This window comes from Lontra canadensis, unplaced genomic scaffold (genome assembly GCF_010015895.1).
Source record: "Lontra canadensis isolate GAN:19392208 unplaced genomic scaffold, GSC_riverotter_1.0 scaffold64, whole genome shotgun sequence".
NCBI classification, from domain to species: Eukaryota; Metazoa; Chordata; class Mammalia; order Carnivora; family Mustelidae; genus Lontra; species Lontra canadensis.
The window spans coordinates 8,952,226-8,972,362 of NW_022631058.1; the positions used below are offsets into that span (position 1 = coordinate 8,952,226).

Here is a 20,137-nt window from a genome sequence, read left to right on the forward strand (position 1 = left end):
TTCTCCTAGTCCTCCATAATGAAGTCTACCTGGATTTAATCCGGTCACACTTCTTTTTTCATAACCATTAAAGATATTTGTCATCTGTGTAAATCTCTAGAGGAAAGTCAGAACTGTGCCTAAAGAAATCATTCTGCACAAGTAAGCATTTGACAAACAGTAATTGCTTGGAGACGGCGTTTCAAAAAGCTCCCTTTTAATTTTTTGGGTTGCGTTATTTCGTTTGTAAAAACGTCACCAATTTATAAACCAGAATCTGTACGCATTGTTGAATGAACTGTATTAACAGTCTGTAGTCACCCGGATTACAGTCCAGCTTCCTAACTTCATGAGACTTCAGGTAAATAATTTCTCTTCTCTGAGCCGATTTCAGTTTCTCTTACGTAAAATGCGTCGTTTGGACTAAGCCGTATCCAATGCCCCTTTTTATTTGAACACTGAGTTGTTGTTGTTTTTGAGGACTTGAAGAAACAAACTGGAGAATTTTAGGATGTAGGTCTTTGGGTTCTGGTGGACAGTATGGTATTGAAGAAACTGTTCTCATGGTTGTGAACATGAGAACACGTGAAGGGTAAATGATAGGGGCGCGGATGCATGCACTGGAAGAGTAGGACAGGGACCCGTATGAGGGTCAACTCCTGCGACTTCTCTCAGATTCGCAAAGTAAGCAGAGCGTTCGGCTGCTAGGCAACCGCTCCTCCTCAGCGACAGTGGAGGGCCCTAGTTGTAGGTGTCTAAGTCACTACCTCTTCATTTATCCATGGCGCCCTCTTCTCGAAATTAATGAAATATGTACCCTTTAAAAGTACACCCTCTTCGCAACCAAGGTTTGACAAGCCTTGTAGCTGTGTTCTGCTCGAGTCGGGTTTTCATTTTCCTGATCTCAGGCGCGATGCGGCCACCCCTCAAGCAAGGCCCTTGCCGCCGCGTTGCTGGGCAAAGCGGGACGCCTCCTGCTCCCGACCCCGCCCACCTGGCCCGGGCCTTGGTCCTTCGTGGGCCGCCTTCGGCCGCCATGGGCTCGGAGATGGAGCCGCTGCTCCTCGCCTGGAGCTATTTTAGGCGCAGGAAGTTCCAGCTCTGCGCAGATCTGTGCACGCAGATGCTGGAGAAGTCCCCTTACGACCAGGTACCAGCCGGACCCTGTCAGCCCTGTGGATCCCAGCGAGAGGCAGAGGGCACTGGGGGGTCCCCAGGCCGCTGGGTGGGGGCTCCGGGGAGGAAGGCCCAGGGCGAACTTGACCGTGTGGTCAGCATAGGCATCTGGAACCCCTTCGAACCCGTCTGGCTCGTCCTTGTTGGCGGCGTTCCCGAGTCCCCGCGGGACTCTCGAGTGCCGTGCCATGGCCGCCCCTCCTCGAACTTGAGCAGCCCCTTTCCTTTACGGGTCCCTTAGAGGAACAGTTTAAAAATCCCGAATTTTACTTTGGTGCAGAACTTTGATAAGTCATTTATACTTGCATATGGATGGGCTCTGAAGTTGGCTGCGTGTGTATTATTTATGACAGTGATGTATAAACAAAATCTGTAACTTCTCACCTCTTCTTGAAATAGCTGCTTTTTCTTTTTTCTTTCTTTTTTTTTTTTTGGACCAAACGTTGTGATCTCTCCACTTCATCTTAAGATTGTTTTCCAAGAGTGAAGGAGGCTTTGATTCTGGGGTATGAGTGCATTTTGAGGATAAATACAAGTTAGAGAAATGCAAATCTAGGAGGGGAAGATGAGGGGGAAAGGCCCCTTAAAAGAAGGAATGATGACCGTGGTTTTAAGAGAACTTAAGTAAACTATTACTGTCCTGCAGTAATAAGATGAAGTAAGATATTAAAGAGGGAAAATGGTCATATACTCCGGTGCGGGTAGTTCCTGGAAGAGGCAAAATGGAGAAAAAAGAAGAGCAGAACTGTGGCAGTTTTCCAGTGCTTCTGGTAAAAGCTGGTTTTCCAGCTTTTCCTCTAGTGGTGTTGCCCTAGAGATGTTAGAAAAAAAAAAGGGGGAGGTTGAGGGAAGTTACATAAGTGCAGGCATATGTGTGAACACTCTTACTAGGCTCTGCCTTAGTTCCCAGCAAGTGGCTGGAGGATAACCTGTTGAGGTGAAGGTTTTGACTTTTAGATAGATAGAACAATCCTAGAACAATCCATGCTAGTGGGAATACAAAACTAGATTCTTTTGTGTTTGTTCATGTTAGTTAATAGGATTCCGTTTCCATGGAGAAGCTTTTTTTTTTTTTTTTAAGATTTATTAGAGAGAGAGAGAGAGAGAGAGAAAGAACATCTGGCGGGGAGGGGAAGGGGGAGCAGAGAATCCTTAAGCTGACTTCCTGATGAGTGTGGAGCCTGCTGTCTGGCTAGGTTCCTGGGACCCTGACCATGACGCCAGCCAAAATCAAAAGCTGGTCTCTTAACCAGCTGAGCCACCCAGCTGCCCTAGGAAGCATTTTTCTAAGTGTATTTTTTGCCACAGTAGTCCTACAGATGCTGCTCAAACAAACAAACAAAAAAAAGATTCCACAATTGAGTATGTCTGGGAATGTTACAAAATCATGACCCCTTCACATCTGTACAGCAAAAGTTTGTTAAAACTCTATGTGATGTACCAGACATTGTTCTTGGCACAATGGTTTGCAAGTACTTTACATGCTGTTTCTGTTTTTCCATCAGTTTAGGGCAGTTTCCATTCTGTGTTCCACAGAGCAATAGTCCCAAGAACTGTTCAGTGAAAGGAAGTTTCCTCAGTCAATGCATTTGGGAACTGTACATTGCCTACTTTAGATTCATACTAAAGGCCCTGGGTCCTGAAGAAAAGGAACTTAATTTTGCCCAATTTTGATTAATACAATAATTCTGAAACTTATTTTTAAAAGTGGGCAAGGCTAAGATATCTTCATTGTTATCATACTAGGGAGACACAGTCTCATGGGGAAACACCGTTAAAGACAAAGCAGCACTGTTTTTATTAATGGTTAAGCTCCTATAATCTTGGGGGACCTGGGTGGCTCAGTCAGTTAAGCATCTGCCTTCAGCTCAGGTCATGATCCCAGGATCCTGGGATTGAGTCCCACATCAGACTCCTTGCTCAGCGGGGAGTCTGCTTCTCCCTCTCCCTCTGCCCCTCCCCCTGCTTGTACTCTTTCTCCCTCTTTTTCTATCAAATAAATTTTTAAAATCTTTAAATAAAAAGATCCTATAATCTTAGTAACATAATCATAGTGAATTCACTACAGTACTGTGCCTGTGAATTCAGACTTAGTTTGTGCTAGGCACTGTGATCAGAATTTTATATGTGTTCAATTAAATTACCTTTTGTTGAATGCTTGTTACTTACCAGGCATAAGTTGTGTCAATTACATGTATTTCTGTGCTTGGAATAACATTGCAAAGTAGGTAACAAAAATAATAGTTAACGTTTATTATTTACTCTGTGTCAGGCTTGGTTCTGAGGATTTTATAATTCATCTCATTTAATCCTTGGCCATTTTAGGAAGTTGGTACTATTTCCACCATTTTGTAGATTGACTACACTGGGGCACAAGGTGAAGTAATTTGTCCAAAATTACTAAGTTTGTAAACCCATTGTCTTTATACTATGCTGCCTCTTTGGCCCTTATGTAGCCAAATTTTTCAAAATGGTGTGTTTCTCAACATTTCCCAGTACATTTTCCCATCTACTGTGCCTTTTTCCAGATTTTAGCTAAATGGTAGAGAATTTTGACATATTTTTATACTTGGATTAAAGGCTCTGGAAAGTCCTGAAGGAAGGAAACCAACGACATTTGATTAAGACCATATTCTGAAACTTATGTGATCTCTGGCGCCTTTTGGGGGCAGAGGGACAGATAGCTCCCATATCATCTTGGAGAGAGATCATTTTGGAAAGTGCAGGGCAAAGCAGCAGTATTTTCATTAATGGTTTAGATGGGGGTGTAGAGATCTTCTTGCTCCTTTTTATCTAGGAAGAGTAAGATAAAGAGATTAAGGACTTTGTCTACAACTCCTGAATTAGCAGCTAAATAAGGTAAGGGCTTGGGTCTTTTTATTTGGTTTCTTATACAGCTCTCATTAGGCCTCATGGACCCTCTTGGTGGATTAAAGACTTGTTACAAAGTGTATTTGGTAGAACTGTGATTTTTGATAATGATAATGAAGAAAAAGACACAGGTTTCTATAGGGAAATATTGCTGTTGGCATTGGTTAACCATTGACATGGTTAAGATCATTGGGGTAGTAAGTCTTGTTAGGTCTAGGCCTATTCTATTGGCCTATTTGTTGTGGATTTGAAAGAATATTCTATAATGTGATATAGTCAATGTCTAATACCACAGACATTAAAAAAAATGTTACTCTTTGTTAGTATTTTCTTGTTTTGAGCAGGGGTTGATATGTTCAGTTCCTATAAATATCAGAGTAGGCCTAGGAGAATCAGTACCAGATCTAGAAGAAATTGATGATATTCCTTTCCTTTGTAATCCTTTTTATTTGTCTTGCTCAGGTAGTTTAGTTAAGTAAGAACTATATATATTGCCAGAACAATGCACTGTTTCATCAGGAATAGAAGTTTACCTTACCAGACTGGGCTTTTGATAGCTGGATAGGGCTGTTGAAAAGTTTATAGGGTCCACTCATGTTAGTTATTTTTTTTTTAAAGATTTTATTTATTTATTTGACAGACAGAGATCACAAGTAGGCAGAGAGGCAGGCACAGAGAGAGAGAGGAGGAAGCAGGCTCCCCACTGAGCAGAGAGCCCGATGCGGGACTCGATCCCAGGACCCTGAGATCATGACCTGAGCCGAAGGCAGAGGCTTAACCCACTGAGCCACCCAGGCGCCCCCATGTTAGTTATTTTTTGACTCAACCTTTGAACACTGTGCTTTTCCACTGTATGCTTTTCTTTTTTAAGTAATTATTTTTAATTTTTTAATTTGAGTATAGTCGACATGTAGTGTGACATTAGTTTCAGGTGTACAACATAGTGATTGAACTTTTCTATATTATGCTGTGCTCACCCCAAGTGTAGCTACCATTTGTCACCATACCATGCTATTACAATATCATTGACTATATTCCCTATGCTGTACCTTTTATTCCCATGACCTATTCATTTCATAACTAGAAGCCTCTATCTCGCACTCCCTGTCACCCATTTTGCCCACTCCCTGCACTCCTCCCCTCTAGCAACCATCAGTTTGTTCTCTGTATTTGAATCTGTTTCTGCTTTTTGTTTGTTTTGTTTTAAATGAAATCATACAGTATTTGTGTTTTTCTGCCTGATTCATTTCACTTAGCATAATACCCTCTAGGGTCCATCCATGTTGTTACAAATGGCTTGCATTTTTTAAAATTTTTATTCCTTTTTAAATTTAATTTAATTTATTTTTCTTTTAAAGATTTTATTTATTTATTTGACAGACAGAGATCAACAGTAGGCAGAGAGGCAGGTAGAGAGAGAGGGAAGCAGGCTCACCACTGAGCAGAGAGCCTGATGCGGGGCTCGATCCCAGGACCCTGGGATCATGACCTGAGCTGAAGGCAGAGGCTTAACCCACTGAGCCACCCAGGTGCCTCTTATTCTTTTTTTTTTTTTTTTAAGATTTTATTTATTTATTTGTCAGACAAAGATCACAACTAGGCAGAGAGGCAGGCAGAGAGAGACAGTGGGAAGCAGGCTTCCTGCCAAGCAGAGAGCCCGATGTGGGGCTTGATCCCAGGAACCTGGGATCATGACCTGAGCCGAATGCAGAGGCTTTAACCCACTGAGCCACCCAGGCGCCCCGCCTCTTATTGTTTGTTTGTTTGTTTGTTTGTTTTTTTAATGACTGTGTAATATTCCATGGTACACATATACCACATCTTCTTTATCTGTGGTTATGGATATGGCTGCTTCTATATCATGGGTATTGTAAATAATGCTGCAAGAAACACAGGGGTGCATATATCTTTTCAAATTAGTTGTTTTTGTAAAGACCCAGGAGTGGAATTACTGGATCGTATAGTATTTCTTTAATTTTTTGAGGAACCTCTATGCTGTTTCCACAGTGGCTGCATCAACTTATATTCCCACCAGCAGTGCTTGAGAGTTCCTTTACTGTATGCTTTTCTTAGCACAGATTTGTGTATTTTGTGTCCATTTGTTATTTCATTTTGGAAATATTTGCTGGTATGGTCTCCCTCAGTATGTAGAAATCTTGCCTTTTTCTTATTTTTATTTTATTTTATTATTTATTTTTTTAATTAACATATAATATATTATTAGCCCCAGGGTACAGGTCTGTGAATCGCCAGGTTTACACACTTCACAGCACTCACCATAGCACATACCTTCCCCAGTGTTGATAACCCCACCACCCTCTCCTTACCCCCCTCCCCACAGCAACGCTCTGTTTGTTTTGTGAGATTAAGAGTCTCTAATGGTTTGTCTCCCTCCTGATCCCATCTTGTTTCATTTATTCCTTTTCTACCCCCTAAACTCCCCACTGTTGCCTCTCAACTTCCTCATATCAGGGAGATCATATGATAATTGACTTTCTCTGATTGACTTAAGCTTTGCTCAGCATAATCCCCTCTAGTTCCATCCATGCCATTGCAAATGGCAAGAGGTCATTTCTTTTGATGGCTGCATAGTATTCCGTTGTATATATATACCACATCTTCTTTATCCATTCATCTGTTGATGGACATCCAGGTTCTTTCCATAGTTTGGCTATTTTGGACATTGCTGCTATAAACATTCAGTTGCATGTGCCCCTTCGGATCACTACATTTGTATCTTTAGGGTAAATACCCAGTAGTGTGATTGCTGGGTCGTAGGGTAGTTCTATTTTCAACTTTTTGAGGACTCTCCATATTGTTTTCCAGAGTAGTTTCACCAGCTTGCATTCCCACCAGCAGTGAAGGAGGGTTCCCCTTCCTCTGCATCCTTGCCAGCATCTGTCATTTCCTGACTTGTTGATTTTAGCCATTCTCATTGGTGTGATGTGGTATCTTATTGTGGTTTTGATTTGTATTTCCCTGATGCCAGGTGATGTCGAGCACTTTTTCATGTGTCTCTTGGCCATCTGGATGTCTTCTTTGCAGAAATGTCTGTTCATGTCCTCTGCCCATTTCTTGATTGGATTATTTGTTCTTTGGGTGTTGAGTTTGATAAGTTCTTTATAGATTTTGGATACTAGCCCTTTATCTGATATGTTGTTTGCAAGTATCCTTTCCCATTCTGTCTGTTGTCTTTTGGTTTTATTAACTGTTTCCTTTGCTGTGCAAAAGCTTTTGATCTTGATGAAATCCCAATAGTTCATTTTTGCCCTTGCTTCCCTTGCCTTTGGCGATGTTTCTAGGAAAAAGTTGCTGCGCCTGAGGTCGAAGAGGTTGCTGCCTGTGTTCTCCTGTAGGATTTTGATGGATTCCTTTCTCATATTGAGGTCCTTCATCCATTTGGAGTCTATTTTTGTGTGTGGTGTAAGGAAATGGTCCAGTTTCATTTTTCTGCATGTGGCCGTCCAATTTTCCCAACACCATTTGTTGAAGAGACTTTTTTCCACTGGACATTCTTTCCTGCTTTGTCGAAGATTAGTTGACCATAGAGTTGAGGGTCTATTTCTGGGCTTTCTATTCTGTTCCATTGATCTGTGTGTCTGTTTTTGTGCCAGTACCATACTGTCTTGATTATGACAGCTTTGTAGTAGAGCTTGAAGTCTGGAATTGTGATGCCACCAACTTTGGCTTTCTTTTTCAACATTCCTCTGGGTATTCAAGGTCTTTTCCGGTTCCATATAAAGTTTAGGATTATATGTTCCATTTCTTTGAAAAAAAATGGATGGGATTTTGATAGGGATTGCATTAAATGCGTAGATTGCTTTAGGTAGCATAGACATTTTCACAATATTTGTTATTCCAATCCAGGAGCATGGAACATTTTTCCATTTCTTTGTGTCTTCCTCAGTTTCTTTCATGAATACTTTATTGTTTTCTGAGTATAGATTCTTTGCCTCTTTGGTTAGGTTTATTCCTAGGTATCTTATGGCTTTGGGTGCAATTGTAAATGGGATTGACTCCTTAATTTCTCTTTCTTCTGTCTTGTTGTTGGTGTATAGAAATGCAACCGATTTCTGTGTGTTGATTTTATATCCTTACACTTTACTGAATTCCTGTACAAGTTCTAGCAGATTTGTTGTGGAGTCTTTTGGGTTTTTCACATAAAGTATCATATCATCTGCAAAGAGTGAGAGTTTGAGTTCTTCTTTGCCGATTTGGATGCCTTTAATTTCTTTTTGTTGTATGATTGCTGAGGCTAGTCATTCATACAAATGAATGACTTTTGTACTATGTTGAATAATAGTGGTGGTAATGGGCATCCCTGCTGTGTTCCTGACCTTAGCGGAAAAACTCTCAGTTTTTCTCCATTGAGAATGGTATTCTCTGTGGGTTTTTCATAGCCTTTTTGTTATTTAATTAAAACATTTAAAAATATTTATGTTGGAGTGATGATACAAACAATGAAGAGCTTTAGGAAGCTTAAGAAGTTTCATTTAAGAACTTGAAAACTCTCCTTCCTTTCCTTACAACATGAATCCAGGATGGCATATCTCTATGGTTATGGCACAGAGTGCTACACAGGGGTTCTCATTATGTATCTGCTGAATGAGTGTATTGATTGTATTCATGTTTGTGTGTGTGTGTGTGTGTGTGTGTGTGTGTGTGTGTGTGTGTTTTAAAGATTGTATTGTTAAGGAATCTCACACCCAATGCGGGACTCGAACCTACAACCCCAAGATCAAGAGTTGCATGCTCTTCTGACTGAGCCAGCCAGGCACCCCAATGTATTTTGATGGCATTATCCATGTGTACCACCTTCCCTTCTGTTTACAAAGATCATCCTAGTTGCCTGAGGACCTTTGTGTCCTTCCATCCCCATAGATTCCTAAACATACATTTACCTTTTCAAATAAGTGTAATTACATTATGGACATTCTTAACTCATTTCTTGATTTGTTTTGTTTTTTGTTTTTATTATTCCCACCACAAAATAGAAATGGTAATTATGTGATGTGATAGGTGTGCTATTGTGTTCCACATGACAGATGTGATAGAGGTGCTATCATCATAATGACAATCATCCTACAATATATAAAATATATATATATATAAATATATAAATATATAAAGTGAACATGTTGTATACCTTGTTATTTTTTATTATAATTTTTAAAGATGTTATTGATTTATTTGAGAGAGAGAGAGCATGGGCACAGTGGGGGTGGAGAAGGCAGAGGGAGAAGGAGAAGCAGACTCCCCAGTGAGCAGGGAGCCTGATGTAGGGCTCGATCTCAGGACCCCGAGATCATGACCTGAGCCAAAGGCAGGCACCCAACCAATTGAGCCACCCAGGCGCTCCCACCTTATTGTTTTTTTAATCAGTTAAGAAAATTCTTCTTAGATTCCTCCAAGAGAGTATTTTTGATAGTAGTTATCATCACTGGCATTTCTTATGATGCTCATTGTTTCAGTGGAGGAAGTTAAATGATGGCAAGACTACCAATCTATGAAAAGTTAACAGAAATGTGATCAGAGCAGAAGCAGATGGTCCTCAGCTCCGCAGTTAGCTGATTTATCTTCACATGTTCGTTCAGCCTTGTGGGCTATTTTTTTTTTTTTTTTTTTTTTTTTGAGGCTTCTACATTTTAGAGTACTTTTCCCCCACAGCTCTTTGAATTACCATTCCTGTGCCACCAAACCAGTTTTGGTACAAATGAATGACTTTGAAGCAGTGTCTGGACACACGGAAGAGCATGGAAGTTAAAATGTTTTTTTCTGTGTGCCAAATGGATTCAGTTTTGCTCTCCTCCCCACCCCCTCCTAAGACAAAAATAGCTTTTTTTTTTCTTTTTAAGATTTTATTTATTTATTTGACAGACAGAGATCAGAAGTAGGCAGAGAGGCAGGCAGAGAGAGAGGAGGAAGCAGGCTCCCTGCCGAGCAGAGAGCCCGAAGCGGGGCTCCATCCCAGGACCCCGGGATCATGACCTGAACCGAAGGCAGAGGCTTTAACCCACTGAGCCATCCAGGCGCCCCCAAAATTAGCTTTTGTTTGGGATGTTATTTTTCACTTTTGGTTTGCTTATTTTTGTCCCAGGTGAGGAGAACCTCTCTAAAGTGATTTCTTATTTGTTCATCTTTCTTTAAGCTGGTCCAGGGAGCTTCTCAAAAATCCCATTTTGGTCCCAATACATTAGCCTTTTAGGATAAGCCCACTTCTGAGACTATTCCTTTTATTCCTCCTTTAAGAGATACAATTTTGGTACTATTAATCAAAAATATTTAAGTTGTGCCTTGTACTTTCCATTAGGACATCTGGATTTTATTTAATTTTCATTCTTGCCCAAGTCAGGGTAGTTAGCCTGGTCAGGGAGGTATAGCATGGAATAGCATGCTTCCTTAGAGTAATACACTTTCATTTGGACACAAAAGGACTGAAGGATAGGTTGTCTGTAAGAACATGGTATTTGGTAATAGGGCAAGGTTCTTGAAGAAGATGGATTGTGAACTGTTTTTCCCAGGTACGGAATAGTGAGAAATAAGAAGGCGGGGTCTGTAAGCATGACTTTAAGGTTCTGATCTCTTGGGAATAAAGAAAGAAAGATAACTGGTTAATATTGTAGCTATTCCTGCTTGATAAAATACAGTCAGAACAAGAAATTCACAGAGAGGTACTATCTTTTTTCAAAGTGTTCTTTCAATCATGATTGAACAAGTAGTTGTAAGTTGTAAGATACACAAGGGAGAAATACAAAACGGTCTTCCTTCCACACAGCAATGTGACCCAGAGGGAACGCTTGCTGTTACAGCTCATGTCCATCATCCTGATTAGTTGCTTAATCTGATTACTGTTCTTTGTGTTCCATATGTCAGAAGCATGGCTTTAAAACCAGCCCCAATTTTTTTTAGCTCCATCATAATTAAATAGTTCATAAAACATGCAGATTTTTCAGGCAGTGAGGTTTTTAAAAGACAGTATGCTTTTATTATACAGTAGATTTCTGATAGATTTTCAAATTATTAAAATCAGTGATTCTGGGAGTGGGAGTGTTGGCTTTGAATGGGAATTCACATTCTCCTCCCCAATCTCTACTTATAATGAGAGATGATACAGAGAGGGGATTATTATTGTAAATGATTTGGAGATAGAGAAAAGGCTGAAAGCCACTGGCTTAGAGGAAAGACATGGAACCAGGGGTCCCCAGTGAGCTACATCTTAGTAGTTGATTGAGACAATGATCTGGTGCTCCAGGCAAAACAAAACAAAACAAAGCCATCTTTCTGTATGATTATCTAATTTATTTCCTCTTTGGGGCCATGGAGTCTCAGCCAAACTTAATCTTCTGATTCTTATACCCTGTGGAGCAGTTCATTTTATGAATTTGTATTCCCGCTGAATTATAGATTTACATTCTTGGCTGCTTGGTCCCTAGATCTCCCCAAACCTTCTGACATCCATCTATTTCTCTGTTCTCTTACCTTTTTTTTTTTTCTTTTCTTTTTCCTTCTTGTTACTGCTACTTTCTGAATAATGTCTCAGTAGTTTCAGAACAGAGCTGGGTCAGACTTATTAGCCAGAGTAAGTATTGGTGGCAATTAAGAAGTCACATTCAGAATTAGCTAGAGATTTGATTCCCTGAAGTAATAGCAACACCCTAAGAGAGAAAGCCTTACCCTGGGGAGGAAGGAGGGAAGCAAACTGATGTGAATTGAAGTTGATGCTAATGAGTATTTGCCAGTTCTAGGCAGTGTCACTGCTCCCTGTCCTCTCACTCACTCACTTTGAAGGAGAGTCAAAGGGAAGTCTTAATTTGATGTGCCACAACTGGGAGTTAGTTCTGCGTTCTGAAAAGGGAAGTACTAGCGAGTTTGGTGCCTTTCTATTTATTATAGAATTGTTTATGTGACTGATACTTCTTATTGAAAGTGATAGCACCTTACGTTTCATTAACTGTGATAGCATATGTGAAAAGACTCTGAAAATTATGAAATATTCTTAAAAATGCAAGCTTTTCTTTTTAAAACCCCCCTATAGACCCTACTGCTCCAATTCAAGAGGAGGACTAGGTTACAGAGATTGTATGATTTGTTCAAGGTCATGCAGCTAACTGACTCCCTGAGGATCGAGCCCAGCTCTTCTGATTCTAGGGCTAGGCATGGTGATTCTTCTTCTTCTTCTTCTTCTTCTTCTTCTTCTTCTTTTTTTTTTTTTAAGAGAGGGGAGAGAGGGAGAAAGAGAAAGAGAGAGAAAGTTGGTGGGGGAGAGGGAGAGGGAGAATTTTTTTTTCTTTCTTTTTTTTTTTAATTGTGTTATGTTAGTCACCATACAGTACATCATTCATTTTTTATGTAGTGTTCCATGATTCATTGTTTGTGTATAACACACAGTGCTCCATTCAATCCATGCCCTCCTTTAATACCCACCACCGGGCTCATCCATCCCCCCACCCCCCTCCCTTCTATAACCCTTGGTTTATTTCCCCAGAGTCCATTGTGAGAGGGAGAATCTTAAGCAGGCTCTAGCAGGCACTAGCATGGAGCCTGACAAGGGGAGCCTGACACAGGGGTTGATCTCACAACCCTTAAATCATGACCTGAGCCGAAATCAAGAGTTAGATACTTAAAAAAATTAAAAAAAGAGTTGGACACTTAACTGACCCACCCAGGCTCCTAGCCTCAACTGTGTTGATGCCCATGGAAATAATCTGCTAGACCAAATGAACCTGACTTGTGGTTCCCTATTTGGATGGATTAATTAAAATAACAGACTCTAATTGAGAGACCCACAGATGAAAGTCCCAGTGGTTAAAAAAAATTTTTTTTGCCCTATCTCTAAATTAAAAAATCCTGACTCTTCCTTCTTAGTCCTGCTACTCCTGATGGATCTCCAGTCCAGACCAGCCATACCCAGCCTTGGTCTCCCTCACCATATAGTAGCCAGCTTTCATGCCTTGCTATGATCTCATATACTCAGCAAAGTTCAGGCTCTTGATCCAGAGTGTCTGGGTTCAAATACTGCCTATTTGAACAGCATTTCAACTGTATACACTGCTTATATACAGATGAGTGTTTTTTCATCTGTAAAATGGAGAGGATAATATGCCTCAAAGGGTTGTTGTGAGGGTTCAGTTCATTAAAATATGGTAAGTGATCACAAATGTTAGCTGCTATTGTCTCTAGATAGCTAGAGAGATTTCCATGCAGGATCCATGCAATTTCCATGCAGGATCAATATCATTGATATTTTTCTGAAAGGATTGTTGGTAACCTGGAACGCACCTGTGAGGAAAGTGTTCAGTGAAATTGATGACAAAGTGATGTTGAATATAGTTCACAGATCCCTGGTACTCAATAATTTCCAGAATAATCTCCTTCCCTTTTCTCTGACTCCCTTCTTATCTCCATGTATTCTGTTTTCCCCCTCTCCCTTTAAGTCATATCTAACTGGCCCCTAACTTGAATATAGCATTTGATACATTTTACTGCAAGGTATATAACTCTGTGTGCCTTCCTCATAGAATGTTTTCAGCACCTAGCCAGGGGACCAGCTATGTCAGGGATATGCTGTGGGACTAACGTGTTCTCTGCCTCACTTCTGGTTCTGTCTTTCTCCTTCTCCCATCTAAGCAACCTCACCTATCTGTCCACCTTCCCATCCTCTAGGCCTCTCATTGTCTTCTCTGACCCTCTCATCGCTTGTCATTTCCCCACATGCTTTACCTGTGTGGTAAGTCACAGATGTGTTCTTGTGGAGCAGAAGAACCCCAGGGAGCACAAAGACCTTTATCAGTGAACAGAACACCGAGGCTGAGCTGGTGGTTTGAATTTGGGCCACTGGAAGCATCTTCTTGCTTGTGGCAGAATAACAGGCATCCAGCTTTTACTTAACGATTAGAGGCTTCTAGCTCTTATACCTGTTTTGTTTTCCTTTCCAAGTATTATCTGCAGTCACCTCTGGTTAACGTTTTCTCCCCTTTCTATATGGACTTATCTTGTACTCTCGTACACTTTATGCTTCAATCCTGCCTTATTATGTCCAAGTCATTTTTTAATCTCCAAGATGTGCTGGCAAGGAAGAGCTCTGGCTTCCTTGTGTGACCTTGAGCAAATTATATGACCTCTCTGAACTGGTTTCCTGATCTGTCAAATGGATAAGAACATTGACCTGCCTCCCGCCGGTGGTTGTTATGAGACTTAAATGAGAGACATGTGTCATACAGACATGTCCACAAATAAACAGAAGAAAGAATAGACAGGGTTATGTCTTCTGTCATCTCTTTGCCTGTATCAGTATGTTTAAGTATGGACTGTGAGTTCTAAGCAATCTGTACTTTTCCAGATCTTCCTTATACACGCTGGAATTGAAAACCTCCAATTGCCATGTATTCTTAGTTGCTGTTTTGTGTTTCGTTCAGCTGCTTTCCAAATATTCTCTAAATCCCACCCTCTGAGGCCTTTGCTTTTCTAGCCTAGCTTAACCTGTGCCTCTCATGTTCCTACTGGGTGTCATGCTACAGAATTGCTTATCTTTGTATGGTGACCAGATGGCTTACACATTGCTTGTGCGCATAATATATTCTTAAAAAAATATTTAGAGTATTCTTTTGGCTTTTAGAGCTATAGAAAGCAAGGCAAGGAAGGATCTTTTCTTTTTCTTTTTCTATTTTGTTTCTTAGTAGCTTCCCTAATAAGACATGCCGCCAACTGAGTGTTCAGTGCAGGTTGCTAACTGTAGATACATAAATGTAGATGTTTTGTTAAATATATTTGTTACAACTCTGACTTTTTCCCAGTGGATTTCTATTTAGTTTGAACAGAAAAAACCCTGAGTTTATTAACACCTGACACTAATATATGTGACATAGTCTATTTATAAACATTTCTCAGAGTGCATTACAGTGAGAATTAATTTTTTATCTTCAGGCACTAATCCCATTATTTATATGTGGAGCAGAAGGGTTTATAGTATGTGGATTTTCTTCCTCCTCCCCAAGTGATTAAAGTCTGAATGTTTTAACCACCATGAACTTATTTTTGAGTATAAAGAAATGTTCCTTTGGTATAGTTGTAAAATTATTGTAATTTCTGAGATTTTGTGTCTTCATTAAATAAGTAGTTAAGATAACTTCTCTGTGCTTTAAATGAGGTTAGAATAATTAGAATTTCCTACTTGGAGAAAATTCAGCACTTGTCAGTGTATATTAGTTTTACACTAATACCAATATTAGTATTAGTATATCCAAAACTCTTGAAAACAGTTGTGGGGAAAGATTAAAGTTAATATTTGAATTTTTACTGAATGAGTTTGAGTCCACCTATGCATACCTAATTAGTCACTAAGACTTTATTTTAGAAACTGTATTTCTTAAAAATGTTTACTACCTTCTTAATGCTTTCCAGGAACCAGATCCTGAATTGCCAGTGTCTCAGGTAAAGGTTTAGTTTAGCAACCTTTAGAGAATACTATAATTTCAATTGCTTACTTCGTCCTATAGTTTAGAAAACTTGCTGCATATCTATTAGTGCTGTTATAAAATTAGCCATCTCTACCAGACGTTCTGTACCTTTTTATGTAAAGTATTATATTTCCAACATTTTTGGATGAGTAGTCTTATGGTCTTAAGACTTGGAGTTTAAATAGAAATGACCAATATTGACCAGAGGATGAGAAAATTAGAGAAGGAGGCAAGGGGAATCAGGAGCTTAGAAAGCGAGCAAGCCAAGAAGTCAGCAGAACCCCAGGTGTCCAAAAAGACCATGATGGATAGGACAGTGTCTTGAGTAAAGATTAGGCTAACTCTGCTTGGGAAGGGCTTGGTTTTAGAGAGCGGTGCCTGCCACCATGAGGAAGAAAGGAAGGAACACTACTGGCCAGATAGCCATGTCTACCAAATTCTTGCGGGATAGAAGGTGGCCAGAGAGACCTGCTAACTGGATGAGACCCAGTGAATGAGTCTGGAGGGAATCCAAGGAGAGGAGGTGAAGCTTTTAACTCCGAGGGTTTCTAGTAGGTCTGGGAATAGGGTGAAGAGAAGAAAGTGCTATAAATCAGAGAGCTTCAGTGTTTCCAGGTATTTGCCCCACCACGTGACAGAGAATTGTAACAGTGGTTTTTAGGTAAATAAACAGTTTGGAACCTCATATGTGGTTCATGTGAGTAATCATGCAAACTTGTAGAAGAAGGCAAGATATAAAGTACTCTGATAGAGGTCCGTGTGGCAGTAAACAAGCACATAAATGGGTTAAAAGGTAGCACTCTGTTCTTGAAAAGAATTTAAACATTGTCTGCAGTGTTTATAATCATTACCAAATTGATAGATGGTACAGAACTTTTTTGCATAATATATGCACAATTAGTTTGAGAAGGACCTAAATTATAAATAAAGTAAGTACTGTGTTTTTTGTTTTCAGTAATTTTGGAAGATTTTGTTAAAATTAAATTAAAACACCAATAATTTGCACTGTATGGTTTTAAAACTGTAAATGGCATTTGAAACTTTCCAGCCAGCGCAGGAACTTGATGAAGGATCTGTATTTAGTATTGTTTTCTGTTCCGTTACTGTAGACTGAATTATCCACTGGATAGTGATCTAAAAGAATAAAAAGGGAACAAGTCTGACGGGATTCTTTTGAGCTCATTATTCACACATATTGCCTTCCTCCTTTGCACATTTTTACAACTTCAAAATAAATGAGGCTTCACAATAACAATTCGATATTTTGTGCCTCAGTTTTTCATTTTCATAGAGTAGGCAGAGTGTCAAATGTTACTGATTCTTATGATGGCTCAATCAGGTTAGACACACTGTTCTTTGGTGGCCTTATTCTAATAATAACCTAACAAAATTGTTTCTTTTATGTCTTAAACGAGTGGCCTCAAATTCTGTATTAAAAGGAACAGGACAATTTAAACATGTTTTGCTCATTCACTAGAGTTTTCACCTTGTTTATTTTCATAACTAAAATTGGATCAACCTCACAGAAGATAGTACAAGCAAAGCATTACTTCCCTGATGTTAATACCTCAAGAGTAATGTCCTGTAGACTGCCTCAGTAGGCGAAGGAGATGGGATTATGTTTCTCGGACAAAGAAGGACATAACTGACATGATGATTACTTGCTTAGATTGGGAGAATCTGTGCTTTTCCCTTGAGAAAAGTTCCGACACTTCTATGATTTTTGTTGATTTCACAGTACTTCCAATGGATGGGTATTCAAGTATATTTACTACATGGCCCTGTCATTTAGTAACAATTTAAACATTATCTGATAATACCAATTTATGTTTTTATGCAGATCCAAGGGGCAGTTTGGGATCATCCATTACGCTTTGTTATGCAGTTTACTTTAATCACTGATTAGTTTTGAACTTTTTTTTTTTTTTTTTAAATTTCAACAGAGGATTTTAGGGCTGTAAAACATACTTGGCTTGTTTCCAAAATAAAATTTTTAATTTTTTTTTTTAAAGCCAAAGCTCCATCTGCTGTTTTCATCAAAATCCTAAGAATTGTTCACATTGCCAAGAGCAGTTCTTTGAATACAGTCTGATGTTTAATCAACCAGTGGTATGCGATTTTCAAGGTCATTTTTGTTAGGACAGAAGGAAAATCAGGAAGATTAATATTCTCAAATACTGATGAAATTTAAAATTAAGTAATGGTTAAATAGATTTTATTATAGATCTTTAAATATACAAGATTCCCATCATTATTTCTACTTCTGAAGAATTAGGTTCCAGAAACTGAAATAAATATAGATCTCTTTACCTTTTTTAAAAAGTGAATTCTTATGGAATCACGTTTTTAAAAAGATGTGAAGCATTTATTCATTTGGTGGGGAGGGAACAGTGGATTTACTTCCTTTTATTTTGCTTAGCCTAATATTAAAAACAGTTGCACCTTCTTAATATTTAATAGTAGGTAGATGGATGTCAGGAAGCATGATGGAGTAGTCTGTAACAGTAGGTACATGCAAATTGTTAAAAAGATACATGCAGGGATAATTAATGCCCAATATATAAATGATACTATAATAATTAGAACATGGCTTTTAGAAGATAGATTTGACTGGGACTCCAAGTAATAGTTTTGAAGCTTCATGAGCTCCTCCTCATCAGGATGAAAGTCCATATACCTCACTGTGGCATCCAGGGTCCGTCATCAGCCCTTTGCCTTTTTCTCCAGTTTCTTCTCTGACTGCTGCCTCAGCCCGAACCTGATTCAACCATATCCCAACTAATTTGGATTTGCTAAACTTGTCATGAGCCTTCAAGCTAGCCTGTCCTGGTCCCGTTGCTTTGCCTATCACATGCTTTCCAGTCTTGGCCACTATGAAACTCTTTTCTCCTACCCTTCCTCCACCCTCCAGGCAGCTGGGTGCCACTCTCTGCCTTCCCACAGTATGCTCCAGACTTTCATTATTGTGTTTTTCCAACAACACTGAAATTCGTGTGAGCTGGGAGAGCTGTGGTTTACTCATCTCTGTTCCCAGGACCTGGCATGTAGGTAGCAGGTGCTCCCTAGTAATATGGGAGTGAACCAACGGAGCCCACATCTTGCTTTACTGTTTCAAAGAAAATGCTGCAGTCCTTCCTGTCCACCAGGCTGCTGAAGAAGCAACACCCTCTTGAGAAATGAAATCCATCAGATGCTTGCAGGGCAGTTGAGCCGTGGGGACTCAAGATAAATCAGGATTACTTATTTCCATCTTTGAAGTTAAATTAAACCATTAGTACAAGCGAGGGATGACTTCCCTGACCATACTTGTATAGATCTGCCAACATTCCTTGATCTTTGAGGATTGAAAACTTCCAATTGTTTCCACACTTTAGTGGCTCCCACAGTTAGATGCAGTTCCAATTAGAATTGATTTTTTTTTTTAACAAATTCTTTGATTCTGTGTTCTGCTCATTCAGTTGTGTTAAATCCACACAGTTGAAACATTTTATTGTAAGTTATCTGATGAGAATCCAATAAACCTTACCCAGGAAAGTATAAGCCTAAAAAGCCAATCATCTAACCAAATATAATTTCATTTTAGGAACCTAAGTATGCAATGAAGGCAGCCTTCTTTATTCCCATTAAAGTGAAAGCATAAAGATTTTCTTCTTTCCTTAAAAATTTTTGTCTGCTATATGCATTCCAATTATTTTAGCCCACAAAAGGATCTCTGCTTTTTAATTCCTATAAAACTATTTTCTATACCACAAACCTGTCACCTATCATGCACTGCTTTGCCTTGACACTTAATTCAGATGGGTGATGTGTTCAGGGAAATTAAGATCCAAGTTTTAATCTTCTCGTGTTTCCTTTTCAGAACCTCGCCCAATGCCATGTAACTAGGAGGTGTTCAGTAGATATGGACTGAGTGCATGAGTGGATGAATGCATCTTGGGTTCTTGATGTGAGGACTTTTTGGACCTCTGTAGCTCTCATCTGTTCCTCTCTCAGTCCCTTTGCCTTTCCTTCAGTCTGCTTCACAGCCTGATGTGTGAGCCCTCCTTACACCATCCCCCAAGTTCCCATGCTGCTGCTTCCTCTGTACTATTAGTCAATTCTGTGCTTCTGCTCAAGAGTTGCCTTCTTCCCAGCTCCTCCACTGGACAAGCTTTATTGCTCTTTGCTTCTATTCTCTAGTGAAGCAGAAAGGTAAACATTTCTGATAAAGCCATTTTAAATGTTTAAGAACATATTTCACTGTGCAGACCTTGACATCTAATTTCTCAAGGTAGAACAAAGCTGATATTTTCCAGAATCCTTAATTGCCTTTTCTATCTCCCCCACCTCCACTTTCTAGCAGGTTTTCTACTGGCTAGATCCCAAAGCAACCAAGATTGTGTTGATTAGTTATTGGGAATTGGGAGAAATTGATCTTAGTTCAAGTCAACATTTTTGGAATACCAATGTGTGCAAAAACTGTAGGTGTTACGGAAAATTCAGAACTGAACAAGGTAAAAAGGATTGTGTTCTGGGGAAGGGAGGGCTAACCTATGCCCAATAATTACATTTTCTCGAGTATGGTAAGTACATATAATAGGAGTATAAAGAGAATGCTCTGTGAGAAAGACAAGAGGGAAGTAGGTTTAGAGCTAAACCATCGAGAAGGTCTTCAT

At 39.5% G+C, this 20,137-nt stretch overlaps 1 protein-coding gene across 5 annotated transcripts in view; it reads left to right on the top strand.

Annotated features, from left to right (window-relative positions):
• The first annotated feature begins 323 nt into the window (after positions 1 to 323).
• TTC8 (tetratricopeptide repeat domain 8) overlaps positions 324 to 20,137 on the top strand; it is a 57,913-nt gene continuing 38,099 nt past the window's right edge. For 2 of the 5 annotated variants that reach the window (XM_032878601.1, XM_032878598.1), the window contains exon 1: positions 956 to 1,129. In XM_032878601.1, coding sequence (XP_032734492.1) covers positions 1,016 to 1,129 — 114 coding nt within the window. In that variant the 5' untranslated portion in view covers positions 956 to 1,015. Of the gene's footprint in view, positions 341 to 954; positions 1,130 to 15,426; positions 15,457 to 20,137 lie in introns of those variants that run through there. The other 3 variants (XM_032878600.1, XM_032878596.1, XM_032878599.1) reach the window with 3 other exon arrangements.